We start from the raw sequence: 19,293 nt of genomic DNA, 5'->3' as shown, positions 1-19,293 counted from the left end.
TAATAGGGTTTGGTATTGAATGACCACGGGTTCACAGCGGTGTAAGCAATTATTCATTTCTTCCTTTGCAGATCATTTATCATTATCTGCATTAGCGTTTATACAGATATCTGCAACCTTCCGGTTATGTAGGTACCTATATTGTTATATAGGTCTTGATTCTAGACGCGACGAACTGAAAGCCCGACCACCCGCGGCAATCAGTTACAATTATGATAATGGTGTGCTCACATGTCCGCAATGTGCGCGGACCTTCTCAAAGAAGATTGGCTACTGTAGTCATATGCGAGCACACCAGCGACAATTATCTGTACGGAGTTGAGGCAGTCGCCGTGACCGAAATCGGTCTGGAGTCATCATCATCATCATGTAGGTACCTGAATAACTGAATAGTACCTAATGTTTAAGAAGCACAATTTTTAGGCTATTTATGTTATTTTTATGTCAAACTTCTATGTAGGCTATTTATGTAGTTTTTATCTCATTACTTAATTCACCGCTCTTCTATGTTCAAAAAGTTTTGTTTCCTCCTTAATCTTCTATTTTGGTTTGTTATTGATTATGTTTTGGATTAAAACCCACACCATGAAGTGGTTTTCGCCTATGGTATTGACAGTTATTTTATACCATAGTAAAAACTCTATAAAAATCTTAAATTAGTTTCTAAGAATTTTATACCCGAAAATCCTATTTGAATACTTTTATGGTCCTTTGAGTCGTAAACTAATTTAGTTGCCAATTTGTAGTTAGTAATTGGAGTTAAGAGATTATAAACGTATTATAAAATAAACAAGCTTATCCGGTAGCAATTAGCTTTGGTTATTTGGCAGCCATATAAAGTAACTGTATTTTTTATTTCATCATCATCTGCCTAGTCTTTTCACAACTATGTTAGGATCTGTAGCCACCTCAACCTGGACTAGAAGTTAGACTAACTGTCTTTTGACTACCCGTAAAGACTGTCGAAGTTATTCAAATGACAGCCGGGACTCGAAGAAGATCTCGCTATGGCAAGATGGTCACCCACCTACAAAGCGACTGCCCCAAGCGTTGCCTAACTTTATGGTCGATCGATCCTCGCGTCTTTGACAAAGCCACGAGCTCCTGTATTTTATGTTTATTGAAAAAAAGTTTATACTCAAGTTCGAATACAGTTATAATTTCAAGGGAAATGAGTCGACAATTAATACGAATCATTTTATTGGCTACTTTTTTGTTCCTATACTAATTTTAGCTGCATGTTTTTGTTTGTGTTGCCAGCCGCAAAAACCTGTCAAACATCGTAAGTTCGTCACGGTAGCCGTCAAAATAAATAATAATAAATAAAAACCGGCCAAGTGCGAGTCGGACTCGAGCACGAAGGGTTCCGTACCATTATATAGAAAACGAACAAAAAAAAAAACACGTTTGTTGTATGGGAGCCCCCAAAATTTTTATTTAATTCTCAGTTTTCAGTATTTGTTGTTATAGCGGCAACCAAAATCCATCGTCTGTGAAAATTTCAGCTCTCTAACTATCACGGTTCATGAGATAGACGGACTGACGCCTATCACGGTTCATGAGATACAGCCTGGTGACAGACGGACGGACGGACAGAGGAGCGAAGACAATAGGGTCCCGTTTACCCTTTGGGTACGGAACCCTGAAAACGTGATGATTTTCCTTTAGTAATTTTGGGTACAGTCACACCATCAATAAATAAAATAAGTGAGTAAAAACAAATAGTATTTCATACGTTTTACAAAGGTCACACCGCAAGTTCATTTAACTTTTAACACCGTAGCCTGTGGTTTGGCTCACAAACTTGTTTCTGACAGCCCTAGAAATAAGGTGACAGTCAATTTTCAACTCTAAAGTTGAAAGTGTAAGGCTCAATTTCTCTTAACTCAGTTTAAAGTCTAAACGTCACAGTACTGTTGTTTCTTATTTTGAATACGATAATGATGGGGGATTTTGAGCTTTATTGCTTTAGAAATAAAGGTCATTGAATGGTTTAATCAAAGTTATTACATAAACATTAATTATATTATAGGCAGTAGAAGAAACTTTTAATAAATCATTTTGTTTTGATTGTCGACGATAATGTTACTTATGACAGTATCGACTACCGGATTTTCTTTAAATATATTTTCTGGTTGTAAAAGAAAAGTAAACAATTATAGGTGCTTATATTTTCCACTGTTTATTTCCTATTCTATTGGCAGTCTATTTAAAATTCTATGTTCTATTAATAATTTCGTTCTCCAATTAGAATTGAATCCTGTTTTCAAACGCGTTCAAAGTTCTCCTACAATCGGCTGTATAAGCCATTTTTGAAAATGGAATTACTAACAAATAAAAGAAAAAGAAGACGACTACGTTATGGCTAATAAGATCATTTTCAAAAATAGGACCATAAAAAAATTGAGCATCTCAATAATTTTTAATTAAGCTGTGACTCAACTGTGTAAAATTGATACACTTTAGGCGTTGACTGACTGATTTCTGATTCATTTTGACATATTATTCACACGTCAAAAATAGAACCGTAGTCAAAATAGTCTAGAGTCTCGTCATAAAACTATCGAGTTTGATGCTGTAAGAAAAAAAACGCGACAAATTAAATATGTTGTGCATCGGAGAGCACGAAAATGTCGGTCCTGCGCCTGATCTCTTTCCGGTCGTGTCGGATTGCCGTCCCATCGGGTTATGAGAGTAAAAGAATAGTGAGTGCACCTGTGTCTGCGCAAATGCTTGAGCACTATAATATGTACTGCGCAACTGGCTGATCTCTTTACTTGAGAACGGCTGCCGTAACCGATAATAAGCTAGGAGGACATCATGATGTTATAGGGAATCAAAGTAGATGCAGTAGGAAATAAAAGTAGTCAAGTGTACTAAGGACTAAATCTCCTTTTTTTAGCACTTGTATTTAGATGGTTTTATAGTGCACATGAAACTATTGAATATGTCCTTTTACGTTCGTCCGTTTCAATCAATTCGCTTTATGACGTAGGTAAATAGGAATTATATTTAGTGGTTTTCTCTCTATGGTAATTTTTAGGCTCAAGTAGGTAACTACTCTAAGCACAATAACAGCAATCAAGAAATTGGTACTTCTTAAACCAACCAACAGGCACTATTATTAAGTGTGACCACTATTAAGAGAAACTAGAAAGGTCAATGACATTTAAATACTTGGCGTTAATTAACTGAGAACGATAAATATCTGATTGGTCATCTTATTACAAGATCACCGTATAAAGTATCATTTGAATCGACAACTATATCGATTCGATTCGTTTCCGCTCAATAATCGATATAGAAATTTTAAATTAATCACTATCACTAAAAAACATAAAAATTATAATCAATTAGAGAGACCCCCCATAATTTAAACTGATTTACATGTGATCAAGACATTATTTTACATAAAATTGATATTTATATGTTAAATCGGTGATAATCGTGTTTTAAATTGAATTATTCGATGATTTCGGATAATCGATTTTTGATAATTTTTCACACTAATAAATCTTAGATCTATAAATTTGGGTTTTTTGTGTTAATGGAGATTTGCATAGCGGTTGATCTTACTCAATTATTTACTTTATCTTTTCTAACACCTTTTTCTTTTTGACACATCCATTCAAGAATATCGTGAATGGAGATATTTATTACCTACCTATATGGAGAGGAAGCGCTGACTTAATTATTTTATTCTATAGATTTTGAAATCTAGTGGGTAAGTATACCTATTTGTAATTTTGAGAATTACACTTCAAACAAACACAATAATCCTTAAAAGGCTCTATTAATTGAACATTGTTAGTTCTCATACTGTTAAAAAAACATTTACATATTGCCCACTCTTAATACCACGATTTGTGATAAAAAAGATCGTACTACTACAAAAGTAATTGACCTTTAAGACGCTTATTTTAAAGTTCTTTTTTCATTGGTCTGTTTGTGACACACACATTATGTCTTAATCTTAGTTATTGTTGTCTAATTTTATCCACTCCAGCATTCCACTTGATGTCCAAGTACTCGCTAAGTACCGTATTTAAATGTTCAGATTTAGATGTCAATAATCTTGGAACTTTATGAGCGTGTCAAACGTCAATGTTTAATGCTCAATGAACACGTTTTAATAGTTTTAGTGACTCGTTTATTTTAGGACTAGTTTTCATACGCCATTTCACCCGCGGTACGCGGATAACATATAGTCTGGTACCCAGGAAAAGTGTTGCTTCCCAGCAGTGCAAAAATTTTCAAAAATGTTTAGATAGGTACTTATCATTGTCATGTTTTATCAAAATCATTTCATCCAGGCCGATTTTCGACAATGGTAGAGGCAGCCAGTTAGGCAGGACGACATAGTGCACAAGCATTTGCGTAGACCCAGGTGAACTCGCAGTATTCGTTCACTCTCATAGCCCGATGGGACGGCAATCCGACACGACCGGAGAGAGATACGACGTTTACGTGCTCTCCGATGCACGGGTGTATCAATCGCCTGCTTTCTGACTCCGGGCTGCTTCGTGAAAGTTTGTTAAACCCACAAAGCGATTTCAGTCCGTCCCGGGAACCGATCCGTGGACAAAACTCGCGCCAGGCGACTATTAGACCAACTACTAGATACCTGGGTATCTATTTCTGTTTTAGTTTGCATAACAGAGTTCAAACCGTTAGGTGAAGGCCAAATAAAAATACTTTTCCCGCCCGATGACAAATGATTCAGGGTTTTTCTTAAAATACACATTTCAAAATTATTGTCGACAAGAAATAACACTTTGTTGTTCAAATGTTAACGATATACTAAAATTTTAACTTTTCATAAACACCCACTAAATTGTATATTAATAAATAAAACACGATTTATGTGCACGTGAATCATAATTTATCAAAAGAGGCGTAAATCATTAGTATCATTATTTTAATAAATTAACTTTAAGTGTTAACATTTTGTCAACGTTAAGTATACAAAATTGAAGATATCGACGACATTTTCACAAGTCTATTTGTTAGATTGTCAATAGTTATTATTGTTTTGGCTTTTGTCCAGAAATTGATATTAATTTTAGACTTATTTATTAACACACAAAACCTAAGTATGTCATATTTATGTACGGGATACGACTTTGTATTATGAGTCAGTAATCAGAACTACAGACCTATCATTTTCACAGATTTATCTTGAAATAAAAATCTGAAAGATATACCTTTATATATAGCTATGAACTTGTGTATGCCTCATACGTAAGATAAACCTTATGCTTTTGAGGTCGGAAATAATTTCCCAGAGTTTATACTATTACTTTAACTGACTTTATGTTTTTTTCGAATACCAGAGTCACGGCAGATACCACTTTCGAATAATCCCGCAGCCCCAGAAGACTGGTCTTTGATGAACATGAGGAACAAAACAAAGACAATGCCCTAGGCAACATTTCTTTTAATCATAATACTTACCGAATATACGATTAACTTTGATTTTACCAAATATCATCTTACTTATCTCTAAATTATCATTATAATGTAAAACTACCAATCCGCATACTGGCCTCGTTCATAACTGCTTAACCGTCGTTACACAGACAATAAACATGATATTTGGTTCACATAAATGTACAATAATTTATTGTAAATGAGATTCTTAAATAAATGTTCTTGTTTTATTTTTTTAACTGGTTTAAAATTTATTGTTTCTGATGACGATGTTGCACTTAATTGAAACAGAAGTAAAGAAGTCCAAATAAGTTCAGATTATGTACTTAGTCGTTTTCTTAAATATTCTGTTATGAATCATAAATCATGCCCTAGTCGTCATGCCATGCCATCTCCTCAATGAAACATGTCATTCGACTCGGCTTAGGTATATTATATACATTCTAACTTCTGTCAGCGGTATCACCCGCGTAAGTATGTAAATGGGCTATCTAACACTAAAAGGTTTTTTTAATCGGACCGGTAGTTCCCAAAATTAGGGCTATCCAGCAAACAAACTCTTCAGCTGTATAACATTAGTACAGATTGAAAATCGTTTAAAACCCAACAAATACCCGCTTTACTCTAGTCCGAGTAAATATTTCACAATTTCACAACAGCCGCGAGTGACACCCAGTGGGCGGCCTGTAGGACGTTAGTGGTCAAAATATAATTTATCTTCGTAACAATCGTAAAACAATAAAACGGTATTTTGCATTATTATCGGCAAGATAACGGTTGATATTCGCACGAGATATAATTGCCAGTTTCTTTATGATACGATTTTAATCTGTATTCAAAAATCCATTGTAATTTATTTTAATCGTAAACCAAAAATATGAAAGGAAATTTTTATGTTTTTAATAATTAATGTGCGGAAAGGCTCGTTTCTTTAACGAATGTGTCAATAAAGTATACAAAGATTTGATCTTTTGGCGGCATTTTTAAATTAAAATGTCAGGTTAAAAAGTTATGTTCTGTTTAGAACTAGTTTCTAGTCGCCGCGTGTTTTGATTTCGATAAGATATTGAATAAAAAAGTTTACGTTACTTGTGCTAAGTTTTTATCCTGAAATATAAGTTGAAAATGAAAGGGAGACCTGGTATTTCAGCATACATTTATCCTTCAAGGATATTTTTTCTTAATATGAATTATATTTTCTCGTTTAAATTGAGCAATTACTAGGTACTTAAAATTCTTTCAATACTTTGTGATAATAATTCTAAAATCTCTAAAAAACTTACAATACTTATATCAAAGTAGTCCCTTCCCCAAGTGTTACTAAAACAAGACATCAACAGGTTGCCACTCAGTCTACAAGCTCTGTTGTAACTCATTTACTCGTGCGCGTGCGACGAAAATAGACGACAATTACATGTTAGGTTTATTGATGAGAGAGCAAATGTAGCTAGATACAGTCTAGTTTATTGTTATGACTAGATTTTTGATTGATTGAGTGCTATTATTTTGTCAAGTTTTGTTAGATATGTTTTTTGCAAGTTGTAATAAATCTTAGTTTGATTTAGACTTAATAATAGACTGCTAGAAGTTGTGATTTTTTTGATACTATATTTTTTTTGACTAAAGCTGTGGCATAAATATAATGTGTCTTTTAGAAACCTTAAGATGATGACGATCAATAGCTGATTTAGAAAAAAAAATACGAAAGTGTACTTGCAATCTTCGAACATAAAGTAAACTTTTTTGCCCACCTATTTCACTAAATTAAATAATTTACAAGATTTTCTTAAACGTATCTCATCAATGTGGGTCGATGGATTATCAGTCTTTACTTCAATTTCTTCCATAAAACCTGGACAATAAGGTGTAAATTCGTTTGAAAGAAAGTGTAGACTAAAAATTTCTTTTTATAATCGTGTTTTAAAAGAAAAGCAATGCATCTGCGCCCACGACTTACAAGGCCAATATTAGACGTGAGCACGGTTTACTACGTACAGAAATAAAGCTGAACAAAGTGTAAATTAAAATATTTTGGTAAGTACCTACTGGCGATGCCGTCTTCGCCACCATTTTGGATTTAAACGTCACATTTTTGTCCAGCTTACGTATGAAATTGCACACTGTGTGTTGATGTAGCTTTGAATATAAAACGTACTTTAGTTGTGGATAATAAACATCTTATGTCATCTATGTAAATATTTAAATGTAAGTTAATCTTATGAGGAACGCAATGTAACAATTCTGTTAATGTAGAGTTCTCAGAACCTATGATACCAATAAAATTCTATAAATAGGCAAGCAATATTAAATTTATTGTCTTTATAGTAAAATGTGTGACATTTATGTCAAGATTAAGTTAAGTTAATTTAGACTCTATCCTATATTGTAATCCTGATCGAAAACAATAATCGACCAATGATCTCCTTTCATAAAAGTATAACAAAAAAGGCTTTACGGCTAATAATTGCCAATAAGTTGTTATTTACGAGTGATTTTGCATTTCATAAAAATACATATAATTTGCATAATCCATAAATGAAATATATCACGATATCAATGTTCGGAGATTTTAGTCTAATTCGCTAAAGAATGCGGAAATCTTGACACAGTTTTTCTATTATGCTCCTAATATGGAAGGATTTATTTAAAACTAGCTGGTGCCCGCGACTTCGTCTGCGCAGGTTTAGTATTTCGAACAATATGTTTACAAATTGTAGCCTATGTGTTATTCTGATGTATAAGCTATATTATTGTAAAGTTTCATTAAAATCCATTCAGTAGTTTTTGCGTGAAAGAGTAACAAACATCCATACATCCATACATACAAACTTTCGCGTTTATAATATTATTTAAAATATTCACTTTTTATATCTAAAATCCAATTCAACAATGACAAATGTAAGTAGGTACCTAAGCTAATTTACCCATTTTGGAAAATCGATTAATTTATATTAACAGGGTTACTTTGACACTTCAAGTCACATTTCCTTCCTATGTTTCTGCAAAAAAAATAATTGAAAATAGAATCCAAGATTAACTGGTCTTTCGGTACAAATTCCCATGTTTTAGGTCCTTTATTACGAAGCTTATGAAATCGTGGTGGCCTAGTGGGCAAAGAACCAACCTCTCGAGTAAGAGGGCGCGGGTTCGATTCCAGGTCAGGCAAGTACCAATGCAACTTTTCTAAGTTTGTATGTACTTTCTAAGTATATCTTAGACACCAATGACTGTGTTTCGGATGGCACGTTAAACTGTAGGTCCCGGCTGTCATTGAACATCCTTGGCAGTCGTTACGGGTAGTCAGAAGCCAGTAAGTCTGACACCAGGTTAATCAAGGGGTATCGGGTTGCCCGGGTAACTGGGTTGAGGAGGTTAGATAGGCAGTCGCTTCTTGTAAAGCACTGGTACTCAGCTGAATCCGGTTAGACTGGAAGCCGACCCCAACATAGTTTGGGAAAAGGCTCGGAGGATGATGATTACGAAGCTTATGACGATGAAGTTAAGAGACATACTTACAGCTCCATAATACAGTAGAAAATTGACCTCAAACAAAATAGTTCAATCTTCAGTCCTATTAACCTCATATTTTATCGAATCAGTTAATTCTATAAATGCTTGGTCGGAATTCTACCTGGTGACGATACATTTGGTCCTTAATTCACTAAGTCGCGATATCATGGCGTTTTGCCAAGTTTTAGTTTCCGCGAAAGACTACTTTATTAGTCAGCTGCAACTCCTCCGAGAAGTCGGTTAAATATTATACTCTTTTCTCGGTAACTATCTCTTTAAATTGAGTTGTTTAGTAAGTAGTGTTGATGCGTTTTGGTAAGTGAGTTTTATAGTGGTGATTATGTTAATTCTTGTAGGATATCTTATTTCTTGTTCGTTTGAAGCAGTGCCGTATTCCGAAAAGCTTAGATTTGGATTAATATATGTACATAAATACATACATATAAGTGGTGAATAAAGTTGTGGGGTACTGCGATAGGTTTGATTCTTAAGTTACTCGGCAACAATTTTTGCACCCGAATTTAACAAGCGACTGAAGGATAGTATGTAGGTATTTCCGACAGCATTTTTGAAGCGTTAAGTAGTTACAGATTTTTTGACACCATATAAATAATAGACAACCTAAATTCAAAAATAAAATCTAGAAAAAAGCTGAAGTGAATATTTCATCTTCATCACAAGCAGCAATGCGCAATAAAACTTCAAAATAAAATGTAATAAACTCTTGCGCAAGTGCTGACATGTGTTAACTACTCTCAAATGGATTGCCTAAATATTTTTATAAATAAATAAAAGAGTACGAATCGTTTTGATTTTTTACGCGTCTCAAGTGAAACGACATTGAATTTAAATAAATGTTTAGTATTTATATTTGAATGATTTAGTTCTTAGATATATTGGCGTAGTTTAGTTTAGTAACTTAGTTTAGTTTTATAACTTTGCGTCTCTGAAGTTGGCTATCTGACGATAGTAGTGTTTAAATGTTAATTTTATAGTTTATCATCAATCATGTTAAATCCTATTGTCTGACTAGCACACAATAATAATATCTGTACTATACTTACCTACAATTTTCAGCAACTATAACATCAATTTTAACTAGAATTGTAATTCTAAATCTGTTGATTATACTAAACGGTTCTTGTTACACTATTATGATAGTCTTATTACGCATACAACAGCGATTTCTTTAGAATATACAAGTAAATTATTGTACGTAACAAATTGCTGAAGTGTTAGTAAACTTTTGGGTAGTTTATTATGAGAAAAACATCGGTTATTGGAAAAAGGTGAACGGACTACCCAGGAGTTCTCAGGCTACTGGTTTTACTTTGTAAAGCTAATTAATCACACATAATCTAATATTATACAAAAGGAAATTTTGTTTGTTAGCTTGTAGGCTCCGAAACCACTGCACCGATTTGGAAAATTCTTTCGCTGTTGGAATGTTCATCATCATCCTCCGAGCCTTTTTCCCAACCATGTTGGGGTCGGCTTCCAGTCTAACCGGATTTAGCTGAGTACCAGTGCTTTACAAGTAGCAACTGCCTATATGACCTCCTCAATCCAGTTACCCGGGCAACCCGATACCCCTTGGTTAGACTGGTGTCAGACTTACTGGCTTCTGACTACCCATAACGACTGCCAAGGAAGTTCAATGACAGCCGGGACCTACAGTTTAACGTGCCATCCGAAACACAGTCAATGGTGTCTAAGATATACCTACTTAGAAAGTGCATACAGTTTGAATGTTGGAATGTTATAACTATAATAATATCCACCTACTTAAAAATATAGGTTTACTTACTGCTACAAAGTCAAAAACAATTCAATGATCAAACAAAGTCGAAAGAAAACTATGTAGTTCAACATAGACTAATATCAATTTGTCTTATTTTTCAACGCATTTCTAATGAAATAAGATCACTGCCACTTCTGTTGTTATTATCTTTGTTCCCTTTGAAAACTGAGATCGAGAAGTTATCTTTTTACTGAGCGACTAGTGTAAGATGAGCCTCAAGAGTAAATTTTGAAGTTAAGGAGAAAAGGAAGGACGAAATCAGTTGGTGTTTTAATTAATTATAGATTAGAATAACTAATAGGCAAGGCACATGACTAAATTTGTTGAGATCAGCTCAGCATGTCTTCTTCTTCTTCTGTACTTACCTTCCTATTTAACTTCATTTCACAAGTAACAAAAATCCAATCTTGTTTTCTTTGGTCCCCCCCTTGCTCTATATCCACCTAAATTCAGCACAAATTCTACAAACAAAATGTTTAATCTTTTAAAAGTCCACTATTGGACAAATGCTCGCCTCGTCGGTAGCATCATCGGCTAGTTTGGCCGTTGCAGTGCATTTTGATTAATAATTTCCATTTCCAGTCTGAATACTTTTGGGCGCAAATTATTTACAACTATGACAAAAAATGTTAGTTTATGATACTTTCCATTACTATCCAAATTGTCTTAATCATTCAATTCTTTCCATAGACTACATAAAAGGTCAAAATATACTGGCCAGTTAATATTTCGGGTTCATGTTTATAAATACAACACGTCAAAGAGAATTCTTTTAGTGGTTCCGTATTTAAATTTATTATAGCAGAATAGGTAAATAGGTTGGTATCATGATAGTTAAACTTTTTGGTTTTGTAGCTAGGTGATTGATAGTTTGTATGTTTTTTTGATGTTTTGTGGTAGAAAAGTGGTTATAAAGCTATCGGGAATTATGGTTAGTGCGAAACGTTTGTTTATGCCTGTAAAATATTGTAATGGATTCTTAATATGGATATTTATTATGTACATTAATGTATAAATTAAATAAGAATTGTTTTTATCTGACTTCTCAAAAAAGGAGTATGTATTTTTTTGTGTAGTTACATTATGTCAAGTTTTCTTGTACTTCCGACATTCCTACGAACTTACATATGCTTCAACATGTCTAATGTAGAAAAAATGTAATAAAAAGTCTACGGAACCCAAACTATCGTTCAATACTGACCAAGTAAATCATTCATCAGTGTACTATCGGAAACTTCGAGCTTCTAACTGGTGCAAGCGTAACTTTGATGTTGTTTTGTTATTTCAGTTTGTTAGAACGAACCCTCTCTATTTTATTACTGAAAATAGATTGGGATTATTGACTGGTTTTCTACTCCGTTTATTTTAGCTAAAAAGATTTTTATAACTCTCTAGGTACTGCTGACTATACATTACCTTCTGTTAAATTAAAAAAAATGGGTTATTTAAGGCAGCGGTTCCCGAATTCTTTTGGCTTCGGAACCCTTTTCGTTTCACCATTTTTCGGCGGAAAATACACTTAGGCTCGTAGCGTATGGTAGCGCACCAAATGGTTATATGGTTAGAGACATACTCAGGCGTAGCATGGCTATCTGCCGCACGGCCTAGAAAACAATTTAGCCGCCCTTACCTTTGAGTATTATGTGAATAGTTTTCAGTTTGAAGACGGGCAAAGTAAACGCAAAAAGAAATAGATTGGGTTTGTACAGGTGCGGGGCGAGCGAGCGCCTTTTCTTTTTTACTAAAAGAAGAAGTTCCAAGCACCCGCTAGCATTGAAATAAATTTAGTGGTAGCCGGTATCGCGAGCGAAGCGAGCGCGAATTTTTTTTAGTTTAAGTACCTACACAAAATAAACAAAACCACTTTAAATTAATTAGGTCAGCAGCTAGCGAAGAAAGCGCTATTGCTTTTTCTGAACCAGAGGGATAAAAAATAAACATCAAAGGAAACCTCGACGGAAGAGCGCGAATTTTTTTCGATGTTGGATACCTGAGCAATTAAACGTACATAAAAGCATCACACGTAACATGGAGACGCGAGCGAAGCGAGCGCGAAATTTTCGGATTCGCGGAGGTGCAAAAATTGGAAATAATGTCACACTTTGATTCATGGTAAAAATAGCCACTGGAAATACTCGTATGCCGTGTCATTTCACATCCTATCAAATGTATGAAAACGTATAATCCTGGCGATGAAATAAGCTCAAAAAATGCGGTGATTTTTGGCCGACTCGCTACCTACTTTGCCGATTGCCGAAGACCTGGAAGTATTAAGTTAATCTACAATTTGTAAAAAACGGGATTAAATTATCTGCTGCCATGGCCTTCCCCCGCCTACGCTCCCGAGTGGTACCCACCTACATGGTGAATTTAATTGAAAATGAATAATAATTTAATATATTCAAAAGTGAAACGATTTACCATATGGAAATCTTGAATTTTCCACGGAACCCCTGAGGGCCTGTCACGGAACCTCAGGGTTCCGCGGAACCCCATTTGGGAACCGCTGATTTAAGGCACCTTTTTATGTTAAAAAGAAAAGGATGGATTTACCTAATTGAGATTTTTATTTCTCACTTTTCCCTTGATAACACTTGTATCCTGAATGAGCCAGGTGAGCACGCCTCACAGGAAAACTAACCACTTTCTTCAGGATCAAAACTATGCTCAGACTTTATTTCATCCAAACATATCCAGCTGTTCACTCTAAAAACATGACAAACAAACTCACTTTCGCACCCAAAATATTAGTCCACAAGATCTACAACATAAATCATCAATACAAGTCGATAATCTATGAGTGTGCTATACAAATTAGCTGTTTACAATGCGGTGCGCAGCCGCAAGGCCGGTGGTTCAACGAACAGTGTTAGCTTACATCAACTAATGCAGGTGTATCTGTACTGGGTTAGCAGATTCTTCAAAATTAAAGGCCGTTTTCTTGACCTACAATATTAAGGCTAGGTCTATTAGGAACTTAAATGACAAATAAACTACAACTTTGGGTTTCATAGGTCTCGGGTAGAAAAAAATTGCATAAATCATAAGCAGCCTTTAACTCGCAGATAGTGTTAACTAACAGATAAATAACAGACATTTTATCGGTAATCAGTAGAAATAATTAACCAGTTTCTAAACATAGGTACATACTATCTAGTTGCATTAAAAGTAAATTTGACGTGAAAGATTAATGCTCAATCCTTCTCCTTGTGAGAGGAGGCCTGTGCCCAGCAGTGGGACGATGAAAAGGCTGTAACATGACGTGAAAGCTACATTAATAAGGATTAATAGATTGCCAAAAAAAACTTCCAAAACCAAAACAAGACATTCCAATATTTATATTCCGCAATAAATTCTTCCAATATTTCCTTAATTTGCATTATTATTATTTCTCAAGCTAATTAATTGGCCAATAAACCACCGACTCTTGTGATCTTACTAAATTGAAAAATGAATATCGTTTTAACATCAACAGAGAATAAACCAGAGAGAATTGCATTGAAGGACTTTGGTATAAAAGTGCAACATTGTTAGTAAATAAATAATTATTAATAAATGTTGGTGTTATTTATTGACTACTTTGTCTGCGGTGTTTTATTGAATTCTTGTTTGTTTTGCTTCCTCGTTGAAGAGAAATAATATCAATAAAGTGGTGAACAAAGAGACATTTGTTCTTCAATATAATGACAATACAATTCATTCAATAAACGAGGCAGTACACTAGCAGTTTCTCGCGGATTAACTCTGGTTTGGGGGTACTTCTTCCCGTTTTTCGATCAAAGATAGTCTGAGTATTATGTTACCCAACGATGGTATAGCTTAAAAAAGTGACAGAATTTACCAAATCAATTTAGTCGTTCCGGAGCTATCAGGTGCAAATAAACAGACATAGGTACAGAAAACGTTCCTCTTAATAATATAAGTTATGATAATAGATAGATAGATTATTTTTTATTGTACACCAGTAAAATTAACAACACAGGACATCCCAACGCACAAAGTACAGTACAAATGGCGGTCTTATCGGTAAATAGCGATTTCTTCCAGACAATATTTTTTTTTTTTGTTAAATCGCATTTATTTATATACATATAATTTGGTTTGTCAAATATGCCTAATGACTTTGTTTTAATATTCAATATTATTTTAGATTTTTTAAATTGTAATTCCACATTATGATAATGGTCATAATAATATTTGCATGCCGGTTAAACGGCGAGACATGTGAAACACATACCTACTGTAACATCTTGTAATACCATACCATGTTTCTAGCAAATAAAATTTCTGATTTCTGATTTCTGAATAATATACGTACATTTCAAGTAGCTGAAATTACTGAAAAACTATGGTTTACACCAGCGACCTCTATCGTTTAAATAATGCAGTATGTAACCGCCCGCCCAGTTAACTAAAAAATATGAAAGCTAACCGCTTGCCGCCCGCCCAGTAAAATAGTTCGTTTAAATTCCGTCAGATGTCGGCTGGTGTTCGTCTATTTAGAGAGAAAAAAATCAAAGTAATGTAGTTGAATTTCTGTACGTTTTTAATTGTAGTTACTCGTATGTAAGTTTCTTTGCTTCAAATATTCAGTTCAAAATTGTATGTCTTTATAGGCTATTTTGTCGCACCAATGCCGTAGAAGATTGTTGATCAGATTAGAGTAGGTATGTAAATATGCGAAAAATATCAAATACATACTTAATCTAGATTTTCGTTGTTATTTCGATTTTCGTTGCTATTTCTTTGAATAAATTAAATAGGTATGTAACCCTGTAAAAACTCGAACATTTTTAGTCTTCTCAATCTATAATGAGATATAAGTGTCGTGAAAAAGACCCATATAGTAGATTACTTATTTATTGCCCTTTATATAGAGGAAACATAACTATCCCAAAAAAGAAAGATCATTGCACCAACTAGGACATACGAAGACATGATTACGAACAACATTGTAAGCGCAATATAAACACAAGTTTATCACCAGCCAAAGTCCAGAAGCTTACTCCATGTTATTGTTGCAGCGAAGTGACGCGTGCGCATGATGCGCGGGATCACGTGACCGCGATGGCGTCAGACGCGCGCGCCTCAGAGCCCACAGATGGCGCCAGGAGACGGAGAGAATACTCCAGGTATGAGTATGTATCTGTGTAGGTACTTTTGCAAAATTATGTAGTCTACTCTTATTGAGTGGTGTGGGTATGTGGGATGGTTATACAATAAGTTGGAGCAAGAACAGTGTACGAAATCACTAGGAATATTTTCAAACATCTCCCACAGCAACCAACCAAGAAAATTGTAAACATTGCTACGAGGTCGCTGTGTCGCCAAATCGCCAACGTCCAACTATTTATAGTCGACGCGTCTTCCGTCTGTCTGTCCGACACCTGCTCTTACCCAGACGCTTACTAATGTTTGCACTACATAGTTAGTATGTGGATCTTTTAACGCGCAACTGTCAATTATACCAAGCGTTATTCGCTTCAAAGCAACACGTCTTTGGACACGACTCATCTGCTCCGATATAACTGTTGAACCGTGGCGGAGTGGGTCGCGGGGAATCCTCCCGGAATTCAGCGGCGAGTCGCGGGGAAGCTCGCGCACTCTAAATCGGTCGCACTTGCCGCCAAGCTTTTCGGCGAGTCGCGCGCGCGGTCGTTCTCGCATCTAAATATATCAACGTCGTGTGCGCAGGTCCCCGTACGTGACGCTGGGCGCGGTGCGGTACGCTGTGCGCCGCGCTCCGCCGCCGCGGGCCTGCCCCTGCCGCTGCTGCTCCGAGGAGGCGGTGGCGGCGTGCCTCGGCCGCGCCAAGCCCGATCGACGCACGCTGGATCGTATCCAACGCCGGCTGGGCCGCGGCGCGCGCGACGAGCGGCCCTCGCGCCAGCAGCGCCTGCAGGGGCTGCAGGCCCTCACCGAGCGCCTCCTGCCGCGCGCGCACCCCGCGCCGCCGCCGCCTCCGCCCCCGCCGCCGCCGCACTCGGCGCCCGTGCTGCCGCCGGTGCCGCCGCCCCGCTCCCGCCACCGCCACAGCCCGCCGCGCGGCGTCTCTGTGGACCGCTGTGATGACTTCGACACCGACAACATCACCCTCGTTCGCGTAGAACCCCGTTCTATCGTCGGATCTTACGCCCAAAAAACTATTCCGTACCGCAGCGCGTCGTTCTCTCAAGGTGATTTCGCACAAGATAAATATTATCGCGGGCCAAATAGGCATCAGTCGATTTTTGATTTCGGGAAACGTCCCGCAAAGTCAGTGTCAGAGTCCGCGAGTGTAAAACGTCGTGATGCCGAAAACGTAAGTCTTGCAACCGATGAGAATACGACGGAGGGTGGTTCAGTCGCGTCGGTTGACTCCGCGGTGGGCTCGGACGAGGGATTGCTCGCGCACGCGTCTCCGGCGCCGCGGTCGCCGCCACCTGAAACTCCTCACAAGCAGCTAGGTGCTCGCTCGCTGACGCACCCGCTGCCGCGACGTATCCCTCCAGTGCGGAAGGAGGGCCCGGCCGAGGCTGGCGGTAGTCTGCCAGCCTTGATGGCACCGCGCGTCTTACACGAACTTCGCGAGGAAAGTGACGGCTCACAAGCCGACAGTGCACAAGCCCACAGTGAAGGTACTTCCCCGTTAGAACCCCAGCCTTTTGCTTTTCCTCCTCTGCCTGAACCGCCTGCGAACGCGTGTGCTAATGTGGACTGTGATTGTACGAATTTTCCTAATACGATAGAGGAAGAGTGTCCTGAAGAAAATCTAATTCCTGTGCCTGTGTATGAGTGTATAGTGAAACAGTGGTCGAAGGAGTTACCGCCTGAGGAGCCTCAGCGGTCAGACGCTGCGTCTGACGGATCTTTGGATCGTGACAAAGAAGATGAAACCATAACAAGTGAACAAGTTGCCCACTTACTAGCTGCAGTGCAGAATCCATGCACGCCCGCCCCCATAGGTGCTAGAGAAAGACGTAGGCCACTTGACAAAACTAAGAGAAGGAAAGGAATATACATCACAACGCCGAGCGATGATGGTGGTGAGGAAGAAGGCCCACCTTCAGTAAACGGCTGTAAACGAGAAAGCAGTGAGGCATCACTACAAGATATGCGTTTATCAGCTGAAACACGTACCTCATCGTTGCTCGGTGACAAATCAGACGACTCCTGTACTAACGGACCGCCGAGTCCGTCTGAAGGGGTAGCACCAATGTGGCCAAGGTCTGAAGAGTTAAAAGCGCGGCGTGCAAGGTTTTATCAACAAAGTTCGGACGAGAGAGATGATGACTCGTTTCGAGCGAGACGTAAATATGGCGACTCGCCTTCTGAAGCCGACAGCGACACGTGCTCTAGAGACAGAACTGCCTCGCCTTCTCCATTTAGTCCATCTGACACTTCAGATGTAGAGGCGCGACGACAACACTTTAATAGGCCGTACGGTAAAACTCTGGAGGCACCGTGCAGTCGGTCAGTAGAAGTGGGCAGACGAAGTTTGTCTGACGCAACAGTGCCTTGTCGTAAGACCAGTGTTGGAGCTATGACGTCACCGCGGGCCACTGGTCGTGGTCCGACACACGTCAGAGCTACATCATCACCTTCGAAGTTGGTGGGAGTGAAACCTGGAGCTGACTTGCTGGCCGAGCTGCTCCGAGGCAGCTCAGAGGCTCTCTCGAACTCAGCCGCCTTCGACAACGTGGTCCTGACTCTTCACCAGCACAATGTGAGTACTTTCAAAACATCCTTTGTAGTTGCTATTGACCCCGATTACATCCGCAAAAAGAGCAACAAAGTGAAACACTGCAAATTCTGTTATGATGTTTATCTCAGCAGAAAATAGCTTAAGAACAAACGATCTTGTGTTATTGCCAAAGTTTATTTGAGTTTATACACTGAGATTTTTGTCAGTTGTGCGAACGAATAGTAGTGGGATGTACAAGTTCGGTCGCAGTTTTTGTTAATCCGCGATCATATTCATGGTCGTGTTGTATTTAAATATATTATTCGTGTTCCCCGGCGTTCCTCGTGCCAATGTCGCGTGAATCATGCAACAGCTGTTCCAGGGGCATTAAAAATCGTAAGGGCAATCGTGTTTATTTTAAATCACTGTCACTAAACTCGAGATTAATCGTAAAGGACGGATGCATAAATGTGTGCTCGGAATATTGGCCAGTTCCAATTTGAGACGACAACATATCTTACGTGTTTTTATCCTTAATTGTTCTGATCTCATGAGAGATCAAAGGATACCTGGTATTTTTTTCTCGTAAAAACGCTCTGGAACTTTCCGTGCTTTCCGGATAGATAAAATTGTTGTGAATGTCTCAAAATCTTCAAATAGGTATTTTCATTTTTCTTCGTAAGTAAATCACAATTAGTTACAGTAGCACTACTTTACGAAGCCACAAACAACATTTTAACAATAAACCTAGCTTTTCCAATCCAAACCCAGCAACACCTAAAAACATCTACATACTAACTCAGGCATTAAACATCAATATACTACGTAAGAACATCTCATCATCTCCCTCGTGATTTTGAAATGTTTATACCAACCGTCAAATAGCATG

At 37.5% G+C, this 19,293-nt stretch overlaps 1 protein-coding gene across 2 annotated transcripts in view; it reads left to right on the top strand.

Annotated features, from left to right (window-relative positions):
- Nucleotides 1–19,293, top strand: part of LOC124640548 (rho guanine nucleotide exchange factor 17) — a 120,652-nt gene that overhangs the window by 16,847 nt on the left and 84,512 nt on the right. Inside the window, exons 2-3 of one of the 2 annotated variants that reach the window (XM_047178341.1) lie at nt 15,766–15,873; nt 16,436–18,446. In XM_047178341.1, coding sequence (XP_047034297.1) covers nt 15,809–15,873; nt 16,436–18,446 — 2,076 coding nt within the window. In that variant the 5' untranslated portion in view covers nt 15,766–15,808. Of the gene's footprint in view, nt 1–15,765; nt 15,880–16,435; nt 18,447–19,293 lie in introns of both variants that reach the window. The other variant, XM_047178340.1, reaches the window with a different exon arrangement.

This window comes from Helicoverpa zea, chromosome 21 (genome assembly GCF_022581195.2).
Source record: "Helicoverpa zea isolate HzStark_Cry1AcR chromosome 21, ilHelZeax1.1, whole genome shotgun sequence".
Classification (NCBI taxonomy): domain Eukaryota; kingdom Metazoa; phylum Arthropoda; class Insecta; order Lepidoptera; family Noctuidae; genus Helicoverpa; species Helicoverpa zea.
This window is presented reverse-complemented; position numbering and strand designations above follow the sequence as displayed.